Here is a 27,532-nt window from a genome sequence, read left to right as displayed (position 1 = left end):
AAGGGAAGGGAAGGGAAGAGAAGAGAAGAGAAGAGAAGAGAAGAGAAGAGAAGAGAAGAGAAGAGAAGAGAAGAGAGTTGGAAGGGACCTTGGAGGCCTTCTAATCCCACTCCCTGTTCAGGCAGGAGACCCTATAGTACAACCCTAATTTCCATCCATTGCTTCTTGTCCTGCCTTCAGGTGCTTTGGAGAACAGGTTGACCCCCCCTTCTTTCAAATACTGGAACACTGCTATCATATCATTGATAGAAAGTCCACAAGTGGGTAGAAGGTGACTGACTGTCCATCAGATCCATAAAAGCAAACTCTGTATTAAAAGGGGAGGCCCGGAGAAAGGAAAAAGAAAGCTCAGACTAAATCCAGCATGTTGCAGATATGCCGTAGGAAGGATGTAGACTCTCGCTAGCCATCTTCCCCCCAAGTGTCTGCGACAGGGGAAGTGGTTGCAGAAACTGAAGGTTGAGCCAGTCAAGGGACAAAAACTATCTACGCACCTGTCTCTTTCCTTTGCTGCTCTAGCCAGCCAGGAGAGGGTGGGGGTGGGGGGTAAATAGTGCGGCACGAGAGATGATCCGATGGCTGGCTGGAGCCGAGCAGCAACCCAGAACAGGAAGCCCGTGGTTTCCCGTGTAGAAATCGAGGCGTAACCAGGCAGGGCTGAGAGAGAGGCAGCGAGAGAGACAGCGGAAGCAGCCGTAAGAGAATGAGCTGAGATGGAGGAAGGCCAGACGCCAGCAAAGCCAGAGTGAGAGCGAAGGGGATGAGGAATGGGGTTCTGCCGGAAACTGCCAGCCGCGTGAAGGCAAGGGGACCTGAAAGGTGAGGGATGGGGTGCCAGAGAGTGTTGCTTCGTGAAGTTGATGTTGTTTAGAGACAAGGAAGTCTTCTGCGTAGGAGGTGGCTGTCCAATTGAGAGGTTCTCAATAGGCCTCCTGGCCTGGGACCTTAAGGCAGGAGTTTCTCATCCTTGAAGATGGGTGGACTTCATCTCCCATCAGCCATGGAATTTGGGGAGTTGAAGTCCACCCATCTTCGGGCTGCCAGGATTGAGAAACACTGCCTTACATATTGCTCCAACCTGCCATCTTCCAAATACTTTTGGGTCCGACCCCATAACTCCCAAGTCAAGACCCAAAATATAATGAAGACTTGGGCTTTCCTGGGTAGGAGAGGGGGTGGGCCGTGAGAGCGTTTGATCTGAGACCTGGGGAAAAGGTACCTTTATTTCTAAACATGTTTTCAGGATGGTGGTGAACTGCCGAGAGCAGTAGTGGCGAGCCTGTGGCACGCGTGCCAGAGGCGGCACTCAGAGCCCTCTCTGTTGGCACACGCGCCATTGCCGCCAGCAGCAAGTCCATCAGGCCACCACCGCCACCTGGAGCAGGAGCCCCGCCCAGCACAAAGGAGGCAAAGCAGCCGACTAGCAAGCTCGAGTAGAGGTGGTAGAGCAGAGGTCACCAACCATTGTCAAATGGTGGACGGGAAGAAAAGGGAGGGGGAAGCATTTTACATGCGTGCATGCGCGCACGGGGCTGCGAGCACGCACATGCTGCAAATGGGGCAGAGCTAGTGCCTGCATGATACTTGCCCTGCCCCTTTCTTGCGTTGTGCAGCGCCTTGTATCTGCACCCTGCGGTGCGGTGGCCGTTTTTGCGCCTGGCAGCCTAGTGGCCCATTTTTGCATCCCCATTTTTTGCGTGCCAGAAGCCGCACTCAGAGGCACCTCCCTGCCCCCCCCCCAGGCACCACAATGCTGATGCGGCCCTGGCACTTTGCGATAAGTAAGTGGGTTTTGGGTTGCGGTTTGGGCACTCGGTCTCTAAAAGGTTCGCCATCACTGGCCTAGAGTCCTTGTATGAGATAAGCAGCCATATAAGTCCTGTAAATGGATAATAAATAGACAAAACCAGACAGTGGAAGAGTGGCTGAAAGAGGGCTTTCTGGATAGGGTGGACTACAGCCCCCAGAATTCCTACGAAGTAGGCTGGAAATTCTGGGAGTTGTACCCCAATATATGGTGGAAGAACAGACTGGGGAAAGTTGGCACTGTCAATCATAATGGACTGGAAGCTTTTATTGCAGATGCTGACCGAGAGAATCAAAGAGTTAGAGGTTGTTGATAGCCATGGATCCTTATTAACCAGGTTGCTAATATGAGGAAGGAGAAACTGGGACAAATTGGGAACATGGTACTAGATGTAGGAACTGGAACTGGAAATCTTTGCCATATTGTGACTTCCTCAAATCTAGACTATTTCATGTCTTTAATTTATAAAGGAGAGCAAATACCAGAGTATTGTAACATGCTAGCTGGGAGGAAGACTGGATTTGATCTAGTTTGTTGTTGTTAGTTGCGAAGTCGTGTCCAACCCATCGCGACCCCATGGACAACGTTCCTCCAGGCCTTCCTGTCCTCTACCATCTTCTGGAGTCCATTTAAGTTCATGCCTACTGCTTCAGTGACTCCATCCAGCCACCTCATCCTCTGTCGTCCCTTTCTTCTATTGCCCTCCATCTTTCCCAGCATTAGGCTCTTCTCCAGTGAGTCCTTCCTTCTCACTCCTTAGGTGGCCAAAGTACTTGAGTTTCAACTTCAGGATCTGGCCTTCTAAAGAGCAGTCGGGGTTGATCTCCTCTAGGACTGACCGGTTTGATTGCCTTGCAGTCCAAGGGACTCGCAGGAGTCTTCTCCAGCACCATAGTTCAAAGGCCTCAATTCTTTGGCGCTCAGCCTTTCTTATGGTCCAACTTTCACAGCCATACATTGCAGCTGGGAAAACCATGGCCTTGACTATGTGTACTTTTGTTGGCAGGGTGATGTCTCTGCTTTTTACTATGCTGTCTAGATTTGCCATCGCTTTCCTCCCCAGGATCAAGCGTCTTTTAATTTCTTGGCTGCAGTCCCCATCTGTGGTGATCTTAGAGCCCAGGAAGTTAAAATATGTCACTACCTCCATTTCTTCCCCATCTGTTTGCCAAGACTTAAGAGGGCCGGATGCCATGATCTTGGTTTTCTTAATGTTGAGTTTCAAGCCAACTTTTGCACTCTCCTTCTTCACCCGCATCAAGAGGCTCTTTAGTTCCTCTTCACTTTCTGCCATTAGATCAAGTTTAGGGCAGAGGAAATGCTTAAATATCCCCTCCCATCGATTTTGACCGAATGAGGGGCTTAATTATCATCTTCATCGCAACGAGGCCAAACAAGCCATTAACTTGTCCCCAGTAAAATACACATCTGTGCAACTGTCATGACATAAGCTGCTAAGTGGCAGGGCGGTTGTGAGCCATCCTATTTTGAGAATGAAGCAAAGGGAAAATTCTGAATTCTAGGGTTCAAAAACCTGGGAATGTACGCTGAATACCCTCTCAGGCAAGATCGCTTATGAATCTCCCCCTCAAAGGAGATGTTTGTGGCTGTTGTTAAGATCAAAGTGATTCTGATCACGGTCAGGAAACATTTCACTTTCATAAAAAAAACAAGGCCGTAAAAATGCAAATATTTCTTGTCAGGACGGTCTGTATTTCTGGCTGTTTGGAGTATTTTAAAGAAAATGCAAACATTGGAACCTTTCTGGTCACCTACAACACACCTTGGTTTACAAGGAAAGAAGCAATCTAGAATTATCAAGGAGAGAAAAAACCTGGGATTAAGGAGAAACTTCCTAACAGTGAGGACAGTGGAACAGGTTTGCCTTCAGAAGTGGTGGTTGCTCCATCACTGAAGGCTGTTAAGAAGAGACTGGACAGCCACTTGTCTGAAATGGTATAGGGTTTCCTGCCTGAGCAGGGAGTTGGACTAGATGACCTCCAAGGTCCCTTCCAACTCTGTTATTCAGTTACAGTTCCTGTGTACACCGCCTGCCTAGCTATTTGAGTAAATATTATTGATGTTGTCGTCCAGCAGAGCCAGACAGAATTAGATTGAGGAAGTCTGGTTTAACAGAGGACTCATTACATTTGAATGTGACTCCTTAACGTGAGCAAAACAACACAATCTAGGCCAGGGCTTTTCAACCTTTTCACCCATTGTACCACTTTTAGGATATGGCAATATCTGAGTACCACCAGTCGCCTAGCAAGGTGTCAAAAACTTGATGACCCCCCCCCCAAAAGGAAAAAAGTGATGAAGTACAAGTAGTCCTCGACTTACAACAGTTCTCTTAGTGATTATTCGAAGTTACAATGGTACTGAAAAAAGTGCCCCCCCCCCAGGCACAGCCAAGCAAGACACCTGCCTGCCCACCCGGCGGTGCTCTTCCTCCTGTCTGAGGTTTTCATTGTTGTGAGCATTTCTGTTGAGGATTGGCAGCAGGGGTGGGGTGGGGGTGTTTGGTTTTAATTCTTCCCGTCTGCTGGGTGGTTGCAGCCAGTTTTGGTCACTTCACATGACCCTGGGACACTGCGACCATCATAAATATGAATCAGTTACCAAGCATCTGAATGTAAATCACAAGACCCTGGAGATGCTGCAACATTCCAGCTGATCAGCGCTTCTTCTGGGCTCAGCAGAAGTACCAGGTTCAGTGTCAAGCTCCAGCTGGAACCTGGCGCTGATCCTGGTGCTTCCACTGAGCCCTGACAGCCCTGCAGCTCCAGCCATCTCTCGCTCAGCCTTGTGCGGTGCTGCCACCGGTTCAGCTCATTCCCCTCCCCCGCTACCACTTTTCTAGGATGGTTGCGTACCACCTGCCAGGTGCCAATGTACCATAGGTGGTACCCATACCACTGGTTGAAAAGCCTTGATCTAGGCCACAATAGCTGCTACTTTGGAGAGGAACTGAGGTTTGCAGGATTAATTATCCATCTATAAAAAGGGAAGGTGGAAGAATTTAACCAGCAGAAAAAAAATCATTTAAAAATCTTATTCTCTTAAAACTAGTCTTAAACTGGCAAGAGGAAAAAAGAGAATTGAACAGATTATCGTGGAAGGGGATATTTTTCTGGAGTACTGCTGATTTTGCAAAAAATATTTCATACTGCAGGATCCCATCCAGGTTGGTTCACTGGGACGAGAGATTTAGTCTTCTGAGCTTACGGATATTTTATACGGCAACATTTTGTTGCTGTTCCCCTTTTTATGATATCGTTCCATCCTTGTCACTGCCTGTATTGCATACAGCAATATCTGTATATGTAAACAGGGTGAGAGAGAAGAAAGTAGGCAGTTTTCAGAGAACCATGTGTGGTGTGTGTTCAGAATACAGTACTTTAGTCTTTCTCTAATAATACTAATTGGGACCGGAAGCTTCATCATTAAGTAATGCAGTCATAAATTTAAAAAAACATATTGCCGCACATACGTACATATACACATATCTGCATGCACACACACACACATAGTATTGTGACACAACCTACACTTACAGATGAAACTGAAACTCCTTGTACATATTTCACTCTTAACTAGAGTGATGAGGCACAACAGGAACCAGGCTGAAAAACTGTAGTAGGAGTCCAAGCAACAGCTAAACAAACAGAATAACAGAGTTGGAAGGGACCTTGGAGATCTTCTAGTCCAGCCCCTTGCTCAAGCAGGAGACCCTTTCAGACAAATGGCTGTCCAGTCTCTTCTTAAAAACTTCCAGTGTTGGAGCATTCACCGCTTCTGGAGGCAAGTTGTTCCACTGGTTGTTCTAACTGTCAGGAAGTTTCTCCTTAGTTCTAAGTTGCTTCTCTCCTTGATCAGTTTCCATCCGTTGCTTCTTGTCCTGCCTTCAGGCACCTTGGAAAATAACTTGACTCCCTCTTCTTTGTGGCAGCCCTTGAGATATTGGAACACTGCTATTATGTCACCCCTACTCCTTCTCTTCACTAAACTAGACATACCCAATTCCAGCAACCGTTCCTTATATGTTTTAACCTCCAGTCCCCTAATCATCTTTGTTGCTCTTCTCTGTACTTCTTCTAGAGTCTCAACGTCTTTTTTATAACGTGGTGGCCAAAACTGGATGCAGGATTCTGAGTGCTGTCTTACTTTGTTTGAATCCTTAATAAAGCATTCTACTAATCTGGGATGCTTTATAGTACAAGTGTAATAAAACAGTCATAAACCACTTTTTGCATAGCTGTTGTAACTGTGGTCACTAAATGAATGGTGGTGTGTTGAGGACTACCTGTAGGAACTACCTGTAGCAACTAAGATAGGCAGCTTTAACAGACAATACCTTTTTTTTACACATGCTTCAAAAAAACTTGGCTGCTGCTTCTTTTCTCCCCAGTGAATCACTAGTAAAGCCCCAGAAGCAGGAAATGACTTTTTTTCCTTGCTAAATTGGCAACCCAAATTCCACTTTTTTGTAGATTTGCCTCTCCCTTCCATTAATTGTCTTCCTAATTGTTCCACTGGTAAATTTACAAGACAAGGAGCCAATTTCTTTGTGTACATTTCTCTCCCCCACCCTAAACAGAGAATATGATTTCTGTTTATGTTTAAATGCCTAAGTGCTGATGGTAATATATGCCTGAATTAAATGCACTTAAATATAGTTCCGATTTATTCAGAGCCCACTTTATCTTATTTTTTTTAAAAAATTATGTATTTATAGCCTGCCTTTATGTACTCTGTAAATTTAATATATTTGTTAATTATTTTAATTAAAAATAATTTTAACTGTATAATTTTTGATGATGATGTTCTCCGTTCGGTCGAGTCTGACTCTATTCTTCCGATCTTGCACTTCTCTGATTTTTTTCTATGCTGGTGTCAGCTTTGATGGTGTCCAGCCATTGCGTTCTTTGATGGCCTGCTTTTCTTTTACCATTAACTCTTCCAAACATAATTGCTTTCTCCAGTGAATTCCTCCAGATGACAGGACCAAAATAAGCGAGACACGGTTTTGTGATTTTGCCTTCCAGTGACATGTCTGGTGTTATGCGTACATATTCTTGTTTGTTAGTCACCTTTGAAATCCAAGGAACACACAGGGGCCTTTTCCAGCACCATACCTCAAATGAGTCGATTTTTACTCAGACGTCGTATTCCTGAAATTCTCAAAGAGGTGTCAACGCTGCTAACATCGGAATGTTTTTGCATTGACAACAGATGGAAATGTAACCATTTTTTCCCTTTTGCTTTTACAGTTAGATGATGCTGGGAGTGGGGGGGATGTGAATGGGAGTCCAGCTACACATAACAATACTAAACCTAAAGTGAGAATCAAGATTGTTGAACTCAGAACTGATAAAGAATTGGCGGGCTGGAAAGCTGGAGAGGAAGCCCTGCGCTTCAAGCTAATTGGGCAATGTGATTTATGACTGTTAATTGGAGGAGGCAATTGTGCTTTGATACTATGTGGGGGGGGGGAATTCAGTTTTTGGCTTTGATTATGTAAGTACTGATTTTCTGCTACTCAAATAAAAGATCCTTTAAGGCTCAAACTTGCGATGTCATGTGATGTCACGTGATGTATCGTGACTTTTCCCCCATTGCCGGCAATGGGGTGGGTGCGGTTTTGGCATGACGCATCCAGCCCATGGGCCGGGAGTTTGACATGCCTGCTTTAAGGTAAACAATACCTTGAAGTTCTTTTGAAGAGTTTCATCTGTCGAAACCATGGCAAGAGGACCGAATCTGTTTCTTTTTTTTCTTGTAGCAAACCAGAAAATCCTTCCACGTAGAAGAGTCTTCAGACAATCCGTTTGGAGCAAGTTAAAAAAAAAACCATGGAGCACGAAATGGATGTAATAGAAAAAGAACAGACACCAAAGAGTGATGCTTCAGATGCAGGAACGGCAGGAAAACAGGTAAGGGGGCCTATCTGTGAAGCAAAGTCACCTTATGCAAACATTATCGGTCCCTATCACTTGAGGGAAGCTGTAAGCATAGGCTCAACCCCAATGATGCAGAAGTAAAAATTGAAAAGAGGCAACTTTTCTCTCAACAGTAGTTGGGAATGAGCTAAGTGGGAGAGATGGAATGCAGCTGGAAAAGCAGAAAGAGGAGGAGAATGAACTGGCCCTTTAAGAAAAAACATAGAACCGCCATGCCTTCCAGATGTGGCCAAATGTAAATTTCTGTAATTCTTCAGTTATCTGGTGATAGCAGCCCTAAAACAGCTGGAGCAGTGTTTGCCTATGGTGGCAATGTTAAGATGTGTGGACTTCAATTCCCAGAATCCTCCAGCCTGGGGGAGCCTGGAAAAAGATGCAGCTGTTTTAAAGAGGCTCAACAGCTCATTAAAGCATCTGTATCTTTTTTCAGACTGATGTAGAAAAGAAGTGTTGTGCTCCTACAACGGTCTAAAGACTTTTCCCAAACTATTTTTAAAGCACACACAGCCCTATAAATTAGGGATCTGCAAAAGAGTTTGTTTTTAGATTAGATTAGATTAGATAACCTTTATTGTCATTTTTTCTCCCTGTGGGCACAACGACACACATTAGAAATGAAATTTAAAAGTGTACACATACATAACACATATTTAAAACACACTATATGCAACATATGTATAGACCTACACCCTTACATATAAGTAACATATAAATAATACCATTCCAAGTGCAAAACCATGCAAGATTCTGAGCATTTTGGACGTGTTCCAGGCTCAGGCAGTTTTGCACAGTGAGTTTAATCAGTTTTTTCACTGGCAGGGGTTCAGAACAATGCATCACCTACTACAATGAATAAGATTAGAGTTTTGTTTTTTTAAATCTGCTTTGTTGCTTCCAAAAAATTGTGCCTTTAATAACAATAGAGCAGATGGAACTGTTGCTGATTTGATTCTCAAATGGTTTCTCCTTTATCTATTTTGAGAGGAGGAAGGAACCTGGGGCCTTCCAGGTGGGATTAAATGAGAAGTCCCAGCGGCTTGATAGAACAGGATGATGGAATCTGTTGGAAGAGGTAGTTTGGCTCCTTGAGGGTTTGTAGGTTCCTGATGAACCTCTCTTGCTAATCACCTACCCGTGTCTTTTCCGAGCCTCTGAGCTCGTTGGCTGAGGTGATAGAAATTGCAATGAAACACCATTGCGAGATGCCAGCTTCAGGAGAGCTTAAGCCAGGGGTAGGCAACCTGGAAAGAAGAAAGAAAGAAATAGAGTGCATAAGTAAGATGGCATTTTTTGGGGAAATGCCTAGGAAAAAAAGACACAAAAATAAATAGTTTTTATAGAGATGGCTAGATGGCTGGTTAGGGAGGTGGAAAAAAAAACTGGCCCGTATGATTTCTGGATGTTTGGGGATTAGCTAGGCCAGGGGTAAGGCAACCTTGGCTCTTTTATTACTCATGGACTTCAACTCCCAGAATTCCTGAGCCAGCTAAGCTGAGGGGACAGGGAGAGGTTTCCAAGCTGAGTCATGCTGGCTCAGGAATTCTGGGAGTTGAAGTCCATGAGTCATAAAAGAGCCAAGGTTGCCTACACCTGGCTTAACCTTTTGTATTTCCCTGTAGAAAGGATTAATCCAAACTGACTTGTGGACTTCAACTCCCAGAATTCCCCAGCCAGCCAGTGCACAAGTCTTAAAGTAGCCAAGTTTGAGGACCCCAGGATTAAGCTTTTGGAGAAATCCAAAGGTAGCTACAGCAGTTGTCTTCTGACATAGATATCTTTGCTTGTGCTCTTCTTGTTACAGGGCTAAACAGAAACCTTGCTTGCTCCAAGGGCCAATGACTGGGTGCTGGTCCTACGCTTTGATGTGCGCCCAGTAACAATTATTCTGTTTTTATCACATTCTTCCTTCAAGACGTTTAGAAAAGGACAGTTGAGATCTTCTTAGCACTCCCATCCCAACCTTCGTCCAGGGCATATCTGCCTTTTTTACTTTTAGGTTTTTGAAATGGGCATCCTGCCTTTCCAAACTAGATTTCCTCCAGGCACTAAGCCTTGCTAGAAGATGTACAGGTAGTCCTCGACTTACAGCCACACCTGAGCCCCAAATTTCTCTTGCTAGGCAAGACCGTTCTTAAGTGAATTTTGGCCCCATTTTTACGATCTACCTTGCCGCCGCTGTTAAATAAATAACGCGGTTGTTAAGTGAATCTGGCTTCCCCATTGCTTGTCAAAAGGTCAGAAAAAGGGGATCCAATGACCCCGGGTCACTGCAACGGTCATAAACATGAGTCAGTTGCCAAGCGTCTGAATTTTGATCACATCACCACGGAGATTCTGCAATGGTTGTAAAGTGCGGAAAACGGTCATAAGTCACTTTTTACAGGGCTGTTTTGATTTCGAACGGACACTAAACGAACGGTTATAAGTCGAGGAGCACCTGTAGTCCATTTAAATTCTAAAACAGTTAGAACATACAACAATATTCTAAATAAAATGCAACCCATTAGAGCAGTGTTTTTCAACTTTGGAAACTTTAAGACAGTGGTAGCAAACTTATGGCACAGGTACTAGAGGTGGCACTCAGAGCCCTCTCTGTGGGCACGCGTGCTGTCACCCCAGTCCTAGACCTTTAGCTGGGTTTTATAAAACCTTTTCACTTTAGGCCTCTGCCGTGTGCAAAACCAAAAAAAAGGTTCAATCAATCAGTCAACTTCAATTTCTCGTGGGGAAAAAAAGTTCTTGCAAAGTTGGAATTGATTGATTGAACTTTTTAGTCTCACCCAGTCTGCCGTTACCACCGCAGCCACGCCCACCTACGATGCATAAGTGGGTTTTGGATTGCAGTTTGGGCACTCAGTCTCTAAAACAGTGGTTCTCAACCCTTTTAATGTCGTGACCCCCCAACCGGTCGTAAGTTGAGGACTAAACCGGTCGTACATTGAGGACTAAACCGGTCGTAAGTCAAGGACTACCCAATCAGTCGTAAGTTGAGGACTTTCCCTGCCCGGGAGCGCCACGCATGCGTGGTGCCGCCCCCTGCGCCGGCCGAGGCGTAGCTGGCAAGCGGCAGAGACGGAGCATGCCTACCACCAGCTGGGCCACCAGCTGGCCCAGCCCAAAGGAGGTAAGGCACCCACCGGAAAAGGGAAAAAACAGCCTTGCTTGGCGACCCCTGTGAAATGGTCGATCGACCCCAAATGGGGTCGCGACCCATAGGTTGAGAACCACTACTCTAAAAGGTTCGCCATCACTGCTTTAAGATGTGTGGACTTCAACTTCCAGAATTCCCCAGGAACCGCCAAGCTGGCTGAGGAATTCTGGGAGCTGAAGTCTACACATCTTAAAGTTTCCATGGGTGAGAGAGACGTCGTGCTAGACCCAATTCAGATAAGCATCCCATTTCACTTGTGTCTTTTCCTTCTGCTTTTTTTTCCATCCAGAGCCTCACTTCTCATGTTGAATTCAGCACTCTTCCAAGCCAGGGTCCTGTTCTGCGCTCAAAGCAACGAGTTCAGAAGCACGCACTTGTCCGTCCCTGGAAATCGCTGCCCCCTACTCCTTCGGGATTACTGGAAAAAGACCAGAAAGGTAAGAAAGATCAGTATATGTGCCCTCTCTCGTTTCCTAATACAGGTCGTCCTCAACTTACAACCGTTCATTTAGTGACTGTACAACAGTATTAAAAAAAAGTTGACTTATGACCATTTTTCGCACTTACAACTGCTACAGTGTCCCCACAGTCACGTGATCAAAATTCGGATGCTTGGCAACTGGCATGTATTTAGGATGGTTGCAGTGTCCCGGGGTCGTATGACCTTTTGTGACCTTCTGACAAGCAAAGTCAATGGGAAAGCTGGATTCATTTAACAACTGGGTTACCAACTTAAGAATTAGAATAGAATAGAATAGAATAGAATAGAATAGAATAGAATAGAATAGAATAGAATAGAATAGAATAGAATAGAATAGACTCTAGAAAGAGTACAGAGAAGAGCAACAAAGATGATCAGGGGACTGGAGGCTAAAACATATAAGGAAAGGCTGCTGGAATTGGGTATGTCTAGTTGAATGAAGAGAAGGACGAGGGGGGACATGATAGCAATGCTCCAATATATCTCAGGGGCTGCCACAAAGAAAAGGGAGTGAAGCTATTTTCCAAAGCACCTGAAGGCAGGACAAGAAGCAACGGATGGAAACTAATCAAGGAGAGAAGCAACCTAGAACTAAGAAGAAACTTCCTGACAGTTAGAACAATTAACCAGTGGAACAACCTGCCTCCAGAAGCAGTGAATGCTCCAACACTGGAAGTTTTTAAGAAGAGACTGGATGGCCATTTGTCTGAAATGGTATAGGGTTTCCTGCCTGAGCAGGGGGTTGGACTAGATGACCTCCAAGGTCCTTTCCAACATTATTATTATTATTATTATTATTATTATTATTATTATTATTATTATTATTATTATTATTATGAATAGAATAGAACAGAATAGAATAGAGCTGGAAGGGACCTTGGAGGTCTTCTAGTCCAGCCCCCTGCTCAAGCAGGAGAATCTACATCAGTGATGGCAAACCTTTTAGAGACTGAGTGCCCAAAATGCAACCCAAAGCCCACTTATGTATCGTCGGGTGCCGGGTAGGCATGGCCCATTGGGTGGGCGTGGCTGCGGTGGTAACGACAGACTGAGTGGCACTAAAAATTTCAATCAATCAATTCGAACTTAGCGAGATCTTTTTTTCCCCCGCTAGAGTTGAAATTGATTGATTGATTGAACCTTTTTTTTTTTTTTGCACACGGTGGCAGAGGCCTAAAGCGAAAAGGTTTTATAAAACCCAGTTGAAGGCCTAGGACTGGGGCGACAGCATGTGTGCCCATAGAGAGGGCTCTACATGCCACCTGTGGCACGCGTGCCATAGGTTCACCACTACGAACCTATATCATCTCAGACAAGTGAATGTCTAGTTGCTCTAGCCTTTTCTTAAAAATCTCTAGTGATGGAGCACCCATGATTTCTGGAGGCAAGCTGTTCCACTGGTTAATTATCCTCACTGTCAGGAAGTTTCTCCTTAGTTCCAGGTTGCTTCTCTCTTTGATCAGTTTCCACCCATTGTTTCTCGTCCTTCCCTCTGGTGCTTCGGTGAACAACCTGACCCCTACTGCCTTGTGGCAGGCCCTCAGATACCGGAACACTGCTATCATGTCTCCCCTATTTCTTCTTGCAGTGATTCATTTAACAAGTGCAGCAGGACAGGTTGTAAAATGGGGGGAAACGCACTTAACAACTGTCTCACTTAGCAACAGAAATTTTGTACTTAGTTGTTAGGAGATAACCCAGCTGAGCCCAAGGGGGAAGGGGTCAAAGGCATCATAAGTCATGAGTCCCTGAGTGTCTGCAAGAGATCTATGTCCAGCCCACCTTGAATGTCTTTCCTATCCCCCGCTCATTTCCCTTGACTGTTAGTAGCTCAGATTTTTGTAGAGAGCTTAAGCTTGCAATAAATCTTTATACTCGTTTGAACTGCCTGAATCTCTTGATTTCCCCGGGGTTTGCCAGTTGTGGTTGTAAGTCGAGGACTTATCAGGATTGCCATCAGTTGACAAATTTGAGCTATTTTTATATTCTTTAGAATTAAAGTATTATTACAGGCAGCCCTCAAGTAATGACCGTAATTGAGATTGGCAATTACAGTCGCTAAGTCATAGCACTTGTAAAGCAGTTCACTATATAACCTGATCTGATTTAACGACCTTTTGTTTTGGCGGTCATTAAGCGAATGTGGACATTTTTAATGGAACCCATTGTTTCCTATGTTTTTTTCCTGGAAACCAGAAGTAAATACCAGTTTCAGGCAAAACCATAGTAAATCGTGGTCATCTGACAGTGGGGTCACCTGACCTGCAAATGGACATAAATGCAGGCTGCTTGCTGAGCACCCAACATGCAATGTGATTTTGAGGGAGAGAACCGATGTGGGAACTTCAAAACCAGATCATAAGTAATTTTGCACGGGTCAGTTGTAACTTTGAATGGTTGCTAAGTGACCAGTCATTATTTGAGAGCTACCTGAATTGTCATTTTATTATATGAATAAGAATTGGTAAATCATATTAAAGGGGAAAACCGATTGCAGTAACTCACATTCGAAGAGCCGAGGTGGCGCAGCAGTTAGAGTGCAGTACTGCAGGCCACTTTAGCTGACTGTGTTCAGCAGGTCAGTGGTTCAAATCTCACCAGCTCAAGGTTGACTCAGCCTTCCATCCTTCCGGGGTAGGTAAAATGAGGACCCAGATTGTTGGGGGCAATGTAAATATATATATACATTGCTTACTGGTGTACACCGCTTAGAGAGTGCTTGCACTTAAAGCAGTATATAAGTCTCATAAATAAATAAAGAAAGAAAGAATATGTCTGCTCATACTTATTCTGCTATTAAGTAAGAATTCCTAAGAAACGAATAGAGTAGATAAGTAAGATGGCATTTTTTTGGGAAATGCCTAGGAAAAAAAGACACAAAAATAAATAGTTTTTATAGAGATGGCTAGATGGCTGGTTAGGGAGGTGAAAAAAAAACCTGGCCCATATGATTTCTGGATGTTTGGGGATTAGCTAGGCCAGGGGTAGGCAACCTTGGCTCTTTTATTACTCATGGACTTCAACTCCCAGAATTCCTGAGCCAGCTAGGCTGAGGGGACAGGGAGAGGTTTCCAAGCTGAGCCATGCTGGCTCAGGAATTCTGGGAGTTGAAGTCCACGAATCATAAAAGAGCCAAGGTTGCCTACCCCATGACAGCCATTTTGTGAGTGTGCCCACAACACAATCTCAACTCTTTCAAATAAGCCAGCTGGTTCCAAAAGTTTGCTTATTCTTGTTCTGTAGCCATTCGTAACACAATCTTGCTATTCCTAATAGATGGATGGTCCTTTGCTTGCAATTGAAAGACCTGTTTCAAGAACCACTGGAGTAGGAGAGGAATTTGTGTTACCTCTTTTTTCTTAACCAGTTGACAATAACAATAGCACTTAGACCAGTGGTTCTCAACCTTTTTATACGGCGACCCCCGGTCACACGGACGCACCGCGCATGCGCGGCGCGCCGCTCATGCGCGGTGCCGCCCCCTGAGGGGAAAAAATGGCGGATCGCGTTGTTTGGCGACCCCCGTAAAATGGTCGTTCGACCCCAAATGGGGTCGCGACCCATAGGTTGAGAACCGCTGACTTAGACTCATATACTGCTGCATAGTGTTTTATAGCCCTCTTCTAAGCAGTGCCTAAATATAAAGCTCTGGAATCAGAGTTTATTGTCCAGATGTATCTATTTAATTATATTTGACCGAATACAAGTAGCCATTGACTTATGACCCACAACTAAGCCAAAATTTTCATTGCTAAGCAAGATAGTTATTAAGTGAGTTTTGCCCCATTTTATGTCCTTTCTGGTCACAGCTGTTAAGTGAATCACTGCAGTTGTTAAGTTAGTAACACAGGTGCTAAGTGAATCTGGCTTCCCCATTGACTTTGCTTGCCGGAAGGTCCCAAAAGATGATCACGTGACACACACCCCCCGGACACTGCAACCGTCGTAAGTACAGGCCAGTTGCCAAGCATCTGAATTTTGATCACCTGACCATGGAGATGCTGCAACGGTCATTAATTGTGAAAAACAGTCATGTTACTTTTTTCAGGGCCATTGTAGCTTTGAAAGGTATCATTAAATGAATGGTTTAGTGCTGGCTGGAGAATTCTGGGAGTTGAAGTCCACACATCTTAAAGTTGCCGAGGTTGAGAAACATTGACTCATAGGTTGAAAAAGAAGTTTCTGGCACTCTCTTAAGCAAAGGCTCTGTCAGTTAAATATAGAGTGGTATACTTTCCATATTGTAATTTTCATTTTTTTTGTGTGGTTTACTGGGAAGTTTGAATAATAATAATAATAATAATAAACTGGTGGGATCATAAAATAGAGAAAGTCATAGAAAATGATAAAATTAAACTGCTCTGGGACTTCAGAATTCAAACAGACAAGCACCTGCAACATAACACCCCAGACTTAACAATTGTCGATAAGAAAGACAAAAAAGTCTGGATAGTGGACGTGGCAGTGCCTGGCAGAGACAGACTGGAGATAGCAGAATAGAAGAGAAAGAACTGGAGAAGATAACAAAATACAAAGACCTACAAATAGAAATAGAAAGATTGTGGCAAAAGCAAGCAAGGGTAGTACCAATAGTCATAGGCTCCTTAGGTGCAATCCCAAAACAACTGGAGCACCACTTGAACACCATTGGCATCGACAAATTCACTATTAGTCAATTGCAAAAGGCAGCCTTATTAGGAACTGCTTCCATCCTGCGACGATATCTGTAATACCATCAAACATCCACATCTGCCTATCCCAGGTCCTGGGTAAGGACTCGATAGGTAGACAAAATGCTAAATCCAGTCTGAACATCTGGCTGACGGTGCGATGATCGATAATAATAAAGTTGGAAGGGACCTTGGAGGTCATCTAGTCCAAGGCTTTTCAACCAGTGGTACAGGTACCACCTGTGGTACATTGGCATCTGGCAGGTGGTACGCGACCACCCTAGAAAAGTGGTAGCGGGGGAGAGGAATGAGCTGAACTGGTGGCAGCACTGCACAAGCTTGAGCAAGAGATGGCTGGAGCTGCAGGGCTGTCAGGGCTCAGCGGAAGTGCCAGGATCAGTGCCGCTTTCCAGCTGATTGGTGTTTCTTTGGGGCTGTCAGGGCTCAGTGGAAGCACCAGGATCAGCACCAGGCTCCAGCTGGAGCTCGGCGCTGATCCTGGAGCTTCTGCTGAGCCCAGAAGAAGTGCTGATCAGCTGGAATGTTGCAGCATCTCCAGGGTCTTGTGATTTACATTCAGATGCTTGGCAACTGATTCATATTTATGACGGTCACAGTGTACCAGGGTCATGTGAAGTGACCAAAACCTGCTGCAACCACCCAGCAGATGGGGGGAATAAAAACCAAACACCCCCCACCCTACCCCCGCTGCCAATCCTCAACAGAAATGCTCACAAAATGAAAACCTAGGACAGGAGGAAGAGCGACAAGAGGGTGGGCAGGCAGGTGTCTTGCTCGGCTGTGGCTTGGGGGGCACTTTTCTCAGTGCCATTGTAACTTTGAACAGTCACTAAGCAAACTGTTGTAAGTCGAGGACTATCTGTTACTTTATCATTTTTTTCCTTTTTATTTTTTTTGGTCATCAAGTTTTTGACACCTTGCTAGGCGACTGGTGGTACTCAGATGTTGCCATATCCTAAAAGTGGTACAATGAGTGAAAAGGTTGAAAAGCCCTGATCTAGTCCAACCCCCTGCTCAGGCAGGAAACCCTACACCATTTCAGACAAATGGTTGTCCAGTATCTTGTTTCTGTCTTATTCATAATCCAATGTCTTTCACTAATTCTGAAAATGTGGGGATCCAGAATTCAAGTTTACAGAGCAAAGGTCCAACCAAGGTGCTTTCCACTTGTTTTATTTCTTTTTTCCCTGTAGCAGAGAGAAAAAATTAGGGCACCCCCTTTGTTTAGTTTAGTCATTGATGCTATTTGTGAGTATAGAAGCTTGACGCTACTTTAAAAATCATGAAACGAAATGGTTGGAGTGATAAAATAATGCTCAGTTTCCAAAGACAGATAAATCTGGCATTCCTCACTCATTGCACCTTCTGTATCATATCACAAGAATGAAGCATATAGAAAAGTTGTATACTTAGATTGTGTAAGTCTATTGTGTTTCACTGGTTTCCGCTAAGAAAATTGGATGTCTGCTCAGCACTGCCCCTCTATGGCAAAGAACAAGACCTCCCCCTCTTGTGTAGTCCACAGTAATCCACAATAGTCCACAGAAGGAGTCCAGGACCACAGAAAAAGGACTCAGATGGTGCATCCCCCCGCCCCCGGATATATTAGTAGGAATTTCTGAAATTAAAAGGAGAGGCTGTTTTTATTTCTAGTGCAAAGGCATCTATGAGTTACAGATAGTCTTCAACGTATGACCACATTGGGGGCCAGGATTTCTATTGCTAAGCAAGGTAAGTTGTTAAGTGAGTGGTGCTCAATTTTATGATCTTTTTTGCCACAGTTGTACAACTGTGGTTGTAGAGTGAATCACACAGTCCTTAAATGAATCAGGCTCCCTCCATTGACTTTGCTTGTCAGAAACCGGGTGGCAAGATCACAAGTGGTGATCACATGACCCCAGGATGCTATGACCATCAAAAAAAAAACACATGCTAGTGCTAAACACCCAACTTTTGATCACGTGATTGTGGGGATGTTGCGATCATTGTAAATTTGAGGACTGGTCATAAATCACATTTCTCAGTGCCCTCATAATTCATACTGTTGCTAAATGAAAGGCTGTTAACTGAGGACTACCTGCATCTCTTTTAATAAGATATGTTAGTCTGAAAGCTCTCCTGATTTTGGGGAGTACCGTAGAGAAACACAACTCTTCTTCCATATAAATGCCTTACTTTTAATGCAAATTGTTCAAACAGGATGCTATTTTATCGATTGTCAATGCTCTTAACTGTAAATATCAACCTGGGCTCTGCAATAACCTTCAAGGATATAATGACAGTCACTTTAAGGGGCAGGTGAATGTTAGATGCTCAGAGATGCCCAACTCATTCTTTTATATTTCTTTCCAGAAACCATGCTGTGGAATAAAAGGTCATTTCCCTTGAAATGTCCTTCTCTTAGGAAGCCCGGAAATAGAGCGGACTCCCATTTTTCAAGGAGATGCTCTACACGCACACACACAAGATGCTCTACACGCACACACACCCAAAAAACCCTGCAGATATTAGTTTTGTCAAAGAGGCTTCTTTGAAAGGAGTTTGAAATCCTTATCTAGTGCCATTTTGGCTTGGCCGCTAGTAGGTCAAATTCTTGTGTAGTGATAGCATAAAATAAACTTTAGTGCTTTGAACTCTATTCCTGTTCCTAGTTATTCTCTCTCAGAGCCCCAGGAAGGAGGAAGTGGCAAACCACTTCTGAAAAATCTTGCCAAGATCTCTGGGTCAGCTCCACCTGCAGACTTTCTGGCAACTTTCGCATGTAGCTGGCCAGGGCTGTGGGCCTTGCTGCACCTGGCTTCATCCTTGTAGGCCCAGCCAAGCGGCCTACAACTCGCACAGTTCTGATAGATTTTTGCAGGTGGTTCTGGTGTGCAGAGGGAACAAGCAGGATCAGGGGGGGCTGCTGGAGGTCCGCACCCCTTCTTGGCAAGGGATGGGAAGGAGGAGTGTGGAAGAGAGAAAGGCAGACCTCACAAAACTGGTCTGGCCTGGGTGCTGTCGTAAAACTCTCCTCTGAGGGGGCACGGCTGTTCAGGATTCCCTCAGGGTTCCGTTTCAGCTGGGAGACTTCTGACGCCTACGTGCTTAGCCAAGTCAATATTCAGGATTTAGAAGTAGCATTGCCTACAACACAGAGAACTAGATGGTTTTAACCTGGTTTGCTGTTTTGCTTTGGGTAATGTGCAGATCCAGCCCTTTGGAGAAACGCTGGTTCAAGTGGATTATGCAAAATCAGAAAAGGGGTGAACTTGACAATTGTGTGGCATGAATTCATGCAAGGTTGTTGTTTTTGTTTCCTCCTCCGCCTCTTCTTCCTCGTCCTCCTCCGCTTTCTCCTTCTTCTCTTCCTCCTCCTCCTCCTCCTCCTCTTCCGCCTCCTCCTCCTCCTCCTCCATTTTCTCCTTCTCTTCCTCCTCTTCCTCCTCCTCCTCCTCTTCCGCCTCCTCCTCCATTTTCTCCTTCTCTTCCTCCTCTTCCTCCTCCTCCTCCTCTTCCTCCTCTTCTGCCTCCTCCATTTTCTCCTCCTCTTCCTCCTCCTCCTCCTCCTCTTCCTCCGCTACCTCCTCTTCCTCCTCCGCTTCCTCCTCCTCCTCCTCCTCCTTCATTTTCCACAGTCTTTTTCTCTTCTCTGACTTCGCTCCAGGCTGAAGAGTTTTTTGACATGGTGGCCACAATCCAGGCCCGGAGGCTCAATGACCAGCGGGCTGATTTTGCCGGGCCTGAAGCTGCGAGCGAAGAGAATCCTGGGATATCGGAAGACCAACTCTATGACACTATTCTAGCTCACCAGGTACGTGCCATTGATCCTCCAGCCGCCAATTCCTCCCGGAGGACTCTTTTCTCTTTCTAGGCGCTGGGGTAGGCAACCTTGGCTCTTTTATGACTCGTGGACTTCAACTCCCAGAATTCCTGAGCCAGCTTGGCTGGCTCAGGAATTCTGGGAGTTGAAGTCCACGAGTCATAAAAGAGCCAAGGTTGCCTACCCTGTTCTAGAGTCACTCTCCTCCCAAACACTCAAATTGTAGATCTAGGATTTAAGCTGTTGTAATGAGATGGTTGTACGGCTTTATAAATCCTAGTTTTATGGTTGCAATCCCCTTTGTGAGTTTCTCCTTCAGGATTACCGTGGTGCAAAGCGAAAATAAGTACTACCACTTATGCATAAATAATAAAATCAATGAATAATAATTCCAGGGTCAGTATTTATTTATTTAATCTATTTCTAAGGCTTCCCCCTCACCAATAACTCTGGGCAGTTTATGAAAGGATAAGTAAACTGACTGTAACAAAACAAGGCATGCATGTTGGGAAGGAAAAGCAAAATCAATATAGAATGGTTTACAATGACAATTACATCACTCTTAGACAATTACACACCTACCTAGCCCATTCAGGATGGAAATGCCATTGTTTATTTCAACAGAATTTGTATGAGCAGGAACTATCAGGAGTATAGTTTCTGGAGATCTGGTGAAACTTCAAGTTTTGCAGAAAAAAATGAAGAATTTTTGAGAGAGAGAAAGAAAAAAAACAGCCAAAAGCTGATCCAAATGCCCAAGTGAGGTGTATCTACTCAGCACTTTAAAGCATTCCTTAGGTTTTCATTTTATTGCAGTTTTCATTTTTTTTTTTATGTCAGGAATATATTCGGAGAGGTGTTAGCAGTGCAAATTAGAAAAGAAAAACATTGTCAATTGTTGCAGCAAAAGACAATGAATTTCTGCAGGAAGTTTGAGAGCAGACTTTGCTTCTCTGATTATTATTATTGTGTGAGGGTAAGCTACAATTAGAGTGACAGTCAATTAAGGGTGAAATAATTAATAATTCAAGTTCACTAAGGACCTAAGAATGATTAAGGTAGTAGCTGAGGATCTAGACAGTTCCAATCAAGGTAATTTTTGTTGTAAAATTAGGGTGTTTGTCTCTGGAAAATTCAAAATTTCCCTTCAATATTAAACCTTTAGATATTTCTCCAAGGATTCCGATCATGATTGGTATAACAGAGAATTTCTTTTTCCATAGAGTTTCATTATTATTAATCCATAAGTATTTGGTCACACACTCAGCCAGTTTTTAGATGTCATTCATTCATCTGATGTTTTTACTATATGGCGTAAGGCAGGGATTTTCAAACTTTTTCAGGCAACAAAAAAATTAGTTAAAAAAAAAAGAAATGCAAAATCAAGAGGCAAAGCCAACTCCATAGGACAAGTAGAATTATGCTTTCGTGAAATGATGATGATGATAGTAATAATAATAATAATCCCCCAGTGAGACACTATCTTGACTACCTTGGTTGTGAGGCTTGTGTACTCTGAGGAAGATGAGAGCTATGCCAGAGGTTCAACCATACTGGACAGGTCTCATTAGAGGAATCAGACAAAGAGTGTCTCTCCCATAAAAAATATGGTGAGACGTAAATTTCAGAAAGCCAGACCGGCTTGGATGTCGCCCGGGTTAACAAGGTCCACGCTAGATGTTGGAGTTCCTGGATATCTGGTGAATAATGGGTTACAGGACTCAAGACTGTTGGCTGAGCAACCAGGGCCAGCAGCTGCAGAACTACTGGAAGAAAAGGTGTTATATCATCAAACATTCACATCTACCTATCCCAGGTCCTTGGTAAGGACTCGATAGGTAGACAAAAATGCCAAATCCAGTCTGAACATCTGGCTGACTGTGCGATGATCAATAATAATAATAATAATACATACAAGCAGTCTTCAACTTACAACCATAATGGACCCTTCCCACTGCAGTCATAAGTCATGATGGACATAAAGTGGGTCAGACAAAGGACCAACCTTTTTTGTGGTGTCCACTCAGTGAGACTATTGTTTGCTAAGAACTGCTTTTGTTGAAAACCTAAAAACCTAAAGGTGACCAACACTGGAAGTTTTTAAGAAGAGACAGGACAGCCATTTATCTGAAATGGTATAGGTTTCCTGCCTGAGTAGGGGGTTGGACTAGAAGACCTCCAAGGTCCCTTCCAACTATTATTATTATTGATCATCGCACAGTCAGCCAGATGTTCAGATTGGATTTGGCATTTTTGTCTACCTATCGAGTCCTTACCAAGGACCTGGGATAGGCAGATGTGGATGTTTGATGGTATTACAGATATCGTCGCAGGATGGAAGTAGTTCCTAGTAAGACTGCCTTTTGCAATTGACTAATGGTGAATTTGTCAGTGCCAATGGCGTTCAAGTGGTGCTCCAGTTGTTTTGGGATTGCACCCAAGACGCCTATTACTATTGGTACTACCCTTGCTTGCCTTTGCCACAGCCGTTCTATTTCTATTGGTAGGTCTTTGTATTGTGCAATCTTCTCCAGTTCTTTCTCTTCTATTCTGCTGTCTCCAGGCACTGCCACATCCACTATCCAGACTTTTTTTTTGTCTTTCTTATCGATAATTGTTAAGTCTGGGATGTTATGTGGCGGGTGCTTGTCTGTTTGAATTCTGAAGTCCTAGAGCAATTTAACATTTTCATTTTCTATGACAGTGGTGGCGAACCTATGGCATGTGTGCCAGAGGCGGCACTCAGAGCCCTCTCTGTGGGCACGTGCGTCATGCCCTGGAAATGGCAACCGTCCCTCTTTAACCAGCTGCCTGCTAACTTGCTGAGGTCCATGTGGCTGGATGCATCCCAGCACCCATGCGCTCGCTAGCCTCTGTGTGCAGAGGCCGATGGTGTCAGGCAGCAGCCGCCCCAGCCCCTGCCTCGCCTTGCCCTGTGACAATAGCTCCCCTGCCCTGCCTCACCTTGCCTTGCCTCGCCCCGCAGGATGAGCCTCCTGCCCACTGCCTCACCTGCCAGAGACCCCTGGATTTACCCAAACCCTGCCCGGCCCCCACAGGTGTCCCTCCCCATGAGCAACATCGAGGTGATCACGCCCACCTTGGCCACACCCACTCAATCTGCCATGACCACCACAGCCACGCCCACCCAGTGGGCCATGCCCACCTGGCACCTGGCAATAAATAAGTGAGTTTTGGGTTGCAGTTTGGGTACTCGGTCTCTAAAAGTTTCGTCATCTCTGTTCTATGACTTTATTTTATGGTCCCACCAATTCTTGCCTGCAGGCAAATGATATTTCTTGCAGATCTTCCAATGCAATGATGATGATGATTTCATAAATGTCTAGCTTAGCAACAGAAATGTTGGGCTCAGTTGTGGTCGTAAGCCAAGGACTATCGGCGGCCTCTAACGCCTTCTCCCTCGTCTGCAGAGCCAGCGTCTTGAGGATCAGCGTACGGAGCCTCCTATCCCGGTCGGAATTCAAGGGCTGCTGGATTTGCTGCTCTCAGCTCAAGGAACCCGGATGGAAGACCAGCGCTCTGCACTCCCTCCGGGCCTCGCTGCCCCGCCCTTGCTAGGAAGACAGCCCTCCTTTCTCCATGGAGTATGAAACTCTGCCTTCCTTCACCATTTGGGAGCTCAAAAAGATTGTTTTGACGTGGTCAGAAGCTGGAACTGGGTTGACCTCAAAGTATAGTTTGTGGAGACTGAGAAATCAAACTTTGGTGTTGGAAAACTTTGTGCAGGATAGGTACCACGCTTTGTGAGAAAAGGACTCCAGCATAACCCAGCTTTGCAAAAGGGCTAATTTTTACTGGCTATGACATGTATGAGGTTCTTGATGCTGTCTGAGCTTTGGTGTCTTTCTGGCAGACGTTTCATTACCAGACTAGGTAACATCATCAGTGCTGGAAGGGAGCAGAGTTGACAGCTATCCTTTCTAATGCTCGATGGAGACCCCTTCCATCCTTCTCTGCCTCCTCCCTGCCAAAAGCCTATAGTGGTAGTACAGGTACTCCGCGACTTAGAACCATAACGGGGATTGACATTTCTGTCGCTAAGCGAAATGGTCATTAAGCGAGTCCTGCCTGATTTTATCTTTTTTTGCCATAGTCACGAAGCAAATCACACGGTCACTAAGCAAATTTGGCTTTTTCCTCATTGACTTTGCTAGCTGGATGTCCCCTGGGAAGGTAATCGTGTGACCCCAGGACTCTACAACTGTTGTAATGGAATGGCTTGCCTTTAGATGTTGTGGGTGCTCCATCACAGGAGGTTTTTAAGAAGAGATTGGACAGACATTTGTCCGGAATAGTAAAAGGGGTTGGACTAGAAGACCTCCAAGGTCCCTTCCAAACATACTACTATGTATTCTGTAAACATGTTGGTTCCTAAGCACCCAAACTTTGACCACATGACCCCAGAGAGGCTGCAATGGTCATAAGTCCTTTATCAACTTTGGTCATTATCTAAAATGATTGCAAATCATTAGTACCTGTGTATTTAGAGGGACAATGAAAAGCCACAGCGGTGCCATGGTTTTAACAGCTTAGCAGGGGTAGGCAACCTGGGCTCTTTTATGACTCGTGGACTTCAACTCCCAGAATTCCTGAGCCAGCATGGCTCAGCTTGGAAACTCTCCCTTTCCCCTCAGCATGGCTGGCTCAGGAATTCTGGGAGTTGAAGTCCACGAGTCATAAAAGAGCCAAGGTTGCCTATCCCTGGTTTAGGGGCAGCGTGGAAAGGAACCTACTGCCCATAAAGGGCGAGGGAAAAATCTCTATTTGCAATATACGGCAGTCTTACGATGCTACAAGACTGTGGATTTAAGCTTAGCATGTTCATCCCAAAAACACAATGCACAAAATCTCAGCTAACATGCCCCTGCAGTGAAAGAGCTCTTAAGTTAATTTTTTCTAAATGATTTGATATTTAGTGCAATGTTTCTGAAGCTGGAGCACTCCAATTGTCCCATGCAAAGCCATCCAAGGTAAGAGTTAAGAGAAATAGTTCAACAGGTCTAGCAGCTTAGAACTTATTTGAAAACAACAAAATAACTGTAGCTGCTTTCAATTTTTTTTTTTTTTTTTTGCAAAAAAAGAGACAGGTTGATAGTCTTCTCATTCTTAAAATATTATGAATCCTGTTTTATTTAGGAACTTCAAGCGGGCTACGCTGGATCCGGCCATCAACCCATGCAAACCAGCATTCTGAGTCACGTAGTGGCCTATTGACTGTGTTGAGGAAGCTCACAAGCCTAGATTGGAGAGCCTTCTTCTCCTTTTTCTCCTTAGTCATGGGACTTTTCAGACCTTGGGTCCCATGGCAGTCTCTCACACAATGTATAGGTACGGAGTCCCTGCTGTGAGATGGACAGCCAGATAAATTCTTTAATAATTAAACTATAGGTACGTCCCATTCCAAATATTGAACAAAACAAAAGAGCTGTCGAAATTACATACCGTAGTATTCCTGTTTGGGGGGAATACGGTGTTCATGCACAACTTGGCTGCACATAGGAAGTTTTAGAATTTGTAAAATTTGAAGGGGAGGCATTAGAACGGGATTGTGCAACCTCGCCAACTTTAAGATGCGTGGACTTCAACTCCCAGAATTCCGCAGCCAGCCTGGGTAGCTAGGAATTCTGAGAGTTGAAGTCCACAAGTCATAAAAGGGCCAAGTTTGAAGACCCCCTACTCTAATTCAATGCAATGTATTGCATGCAATTCAGTTTTTTGTTTGTAGCAATGTTTCTCAACCTTGGCAACTTTAAAATGTGTGGACTTAAATTCCCAGCTGAAGTCCAGACATCTTGAAGTCGCCAAGGTTGAGACAATCTCTATTAGAATTAACATGGGAGATATTAGGTATATCTCAGCACCTCCTATGTTCCGAAATCCTATTCTACAGTCTGCCAAACTCCAACACCTTTGGAGTATAATTCCCCAAATTCAGGCTGGTGTTGTCCCGATTTATCTGGATCAGTGGTTCTCAACCTGTGGGTCGGGACCCCATTTGGGGTCGAACGACCATTTCACGGGGGTTGCCAAACAACGCAGTCCGCCATTTTTTCCCCCTTTTCCTTAGCTGTGCTACTCCCTTTTGTTCTATTGGCTTTTGAAAGCCAATAGAATAGACTCTCTTGAATAGAGTCTAATTCTATTGGCTTTCAAAAGCCAATAGGAATTATCCAGGCTGTCTCTGGCCTGCTGAGCCCGCCAAAAGTTCCATTCTGCAAACGGTGCTGCACCAGTTGAGTAGTCCTCGACTTACGACCGGTTGAGTAGTCCTCGACTTACGACCGGTTGGGGGTCGCGGCATTAAAAAGGTTGAGAACCACTGATCTAGATTTAAAGGTTTTGTGGTGCTGTTCTTCTGTTCCACATTCTCTGTGCACATTTGTGCTTGCCTGGAAGTGGAACCATAATTGAATTTTCTTGCCAATTAAGCTACTTCCCCCTCCCCATAACATATTTAGCACATGAAAGCTAACAAAACCTGCAGCAGTTGACTGCTTCTCGTTCTTCATGCACAATTGCGCTTTAACGCAGTCGTAATAAATTTTGTTGTGAAGCTACCGTATTGTGTTTCTGTGCGAGAGAGATGCATAGACAGTTCAAGAACAGGTGAGCGTATTACAGGAAAGTGAATCAGAAATGAACAAACAGGTGATGCTGTCTATCAAAAATTCCTGGAACTTTTAACTGGACAAAACGGTACATAATACGGCAACATTTTTTTAACCAAGGTACCTCAAATGGGCTAACTTACAGAATGCATCCAAAATCCAGGACCCACGACTCCTGTGGATTTGGAATTTGGAAATTTTATTAAATGTTTTATGACATAAAAACGATCATAAAAATTTAGGCCACGATACAAAATGTCATAAAATACTTCCTCTGTTAATGTTTAATTGCTGTATAGTTCAATAAGGTCTACCTTCCAGGCAGATAAATCCCTGAATGTCTCCCTGGGTTTTTAGAAATTTTGAAAGTACATTAAAAGCTCTGCCATTGTTGAAGATGTTGAGAGATCTGGCAAAGAAATATCTCTAAAATATAACAATATCATTGTTATTTTTCTGCTAGACAACTAAAGTGCCATAGGTTGTCCAATAGAGATCCCAAATCTTTGAGGCTTTGTGGCCTGGGGGGGGGGGGGAAGAGGGGAACCAGGCCACATGAGCAGCGGACCAGGGTGCACACCCAGCTCCAACTTGTACAAGCGGTGGGCCAGCATGCATGCGCATGCGGGCACAACTCAACTTGTGCAAATTGAGCTGCCCTGTGTGTGATCACCAGCCCACCACTCACATGGGCCATTCCAAATAGGTCACAGCCCAGTAGTGGTCTGTGCCCCAGGGGTTGGGGACCCCTGGCCTAATAGAAGAATAACAATGGGTAAACAAACACCACCTGTGTTTGCTAAGAATTATACAAGGCCTAACTTCTGATTTGTTTTGATTGAGTGATGTATGGGTGTAAGCAAGCCATTCTCATTTTGTTCCAGATAAACTAGGGCTGGCTTGCTTAGAATTATATCTGAACCCGGATTCCTCTTTTTTAAGAACAAGCTGGGATTATGAACAGAATTAATTTAGGGATAGCAAACCAAGGTGATGGATTGATCATAA

The 27,532-nt window shown here is 44.5% G+C and overlaps 1 protein-coding gene across 2 annotated transcripts; it reads left to right on the top strand.

Moving 5' to 3' along the window:
• The first annotated feature begins 623 nt into the window (after positions 1-623).
• Positions 624-25,996, top strand: GPSM3 (G protein signaling modulator 3). Of its 2 annotated transcripts, none has more exons than XM_039336573.1 (5): positions 624-745; positions 7,593-7,743; positions 11,211-11,358; positions 19,711-19,886; positions 23,327-25,996. In XM_039336573.1, exons 2-5 carry the CDS (start codon positions 7,663-7,665, stop codon positions 23,504-23,506), a joined length of 585 nt encoding a protein of 194 aa, XP_039192507.1. In that variant the 5' UTR covers positions 624-745; positions 7,593-7,662; the 3' UTR covers positions 23,507-25,996. The 2 variants fall into 2 exon arrangements, with proteins under 2 accessions (XP_039192507.1, XP_039192506.1); XM_039336572.1 differs by having other exon boundaries at positions 650-819.
• The last annotated feature ends 1,536 nt before the right edge of the window (positions 25,997-27,532 follow it).

Source organism: Crotalus tigris, unplaced genomic scaffold (assembly GCF_016545835.1).
Source record: "Crotalus tigris isolate CLP2741 ecotype Arizona unplaced genomic scaffold, ASM1654583v1 scf7180000017666.379230911805:20528666, whole genome shotgun sequence".
Classification (NCBI taxonomy): domain Eukaryota; kingdom Metazoa; phylum Chordata; class Lepidosauria; order Squamata; family Viperidae; genus Crotalus; species Crotalus tigris.
The sequence above is the reverse complement of the archived record's forward strand: the minus strand, read 5'-3'. Positions and strand labels throughout refer to the sequence as shown.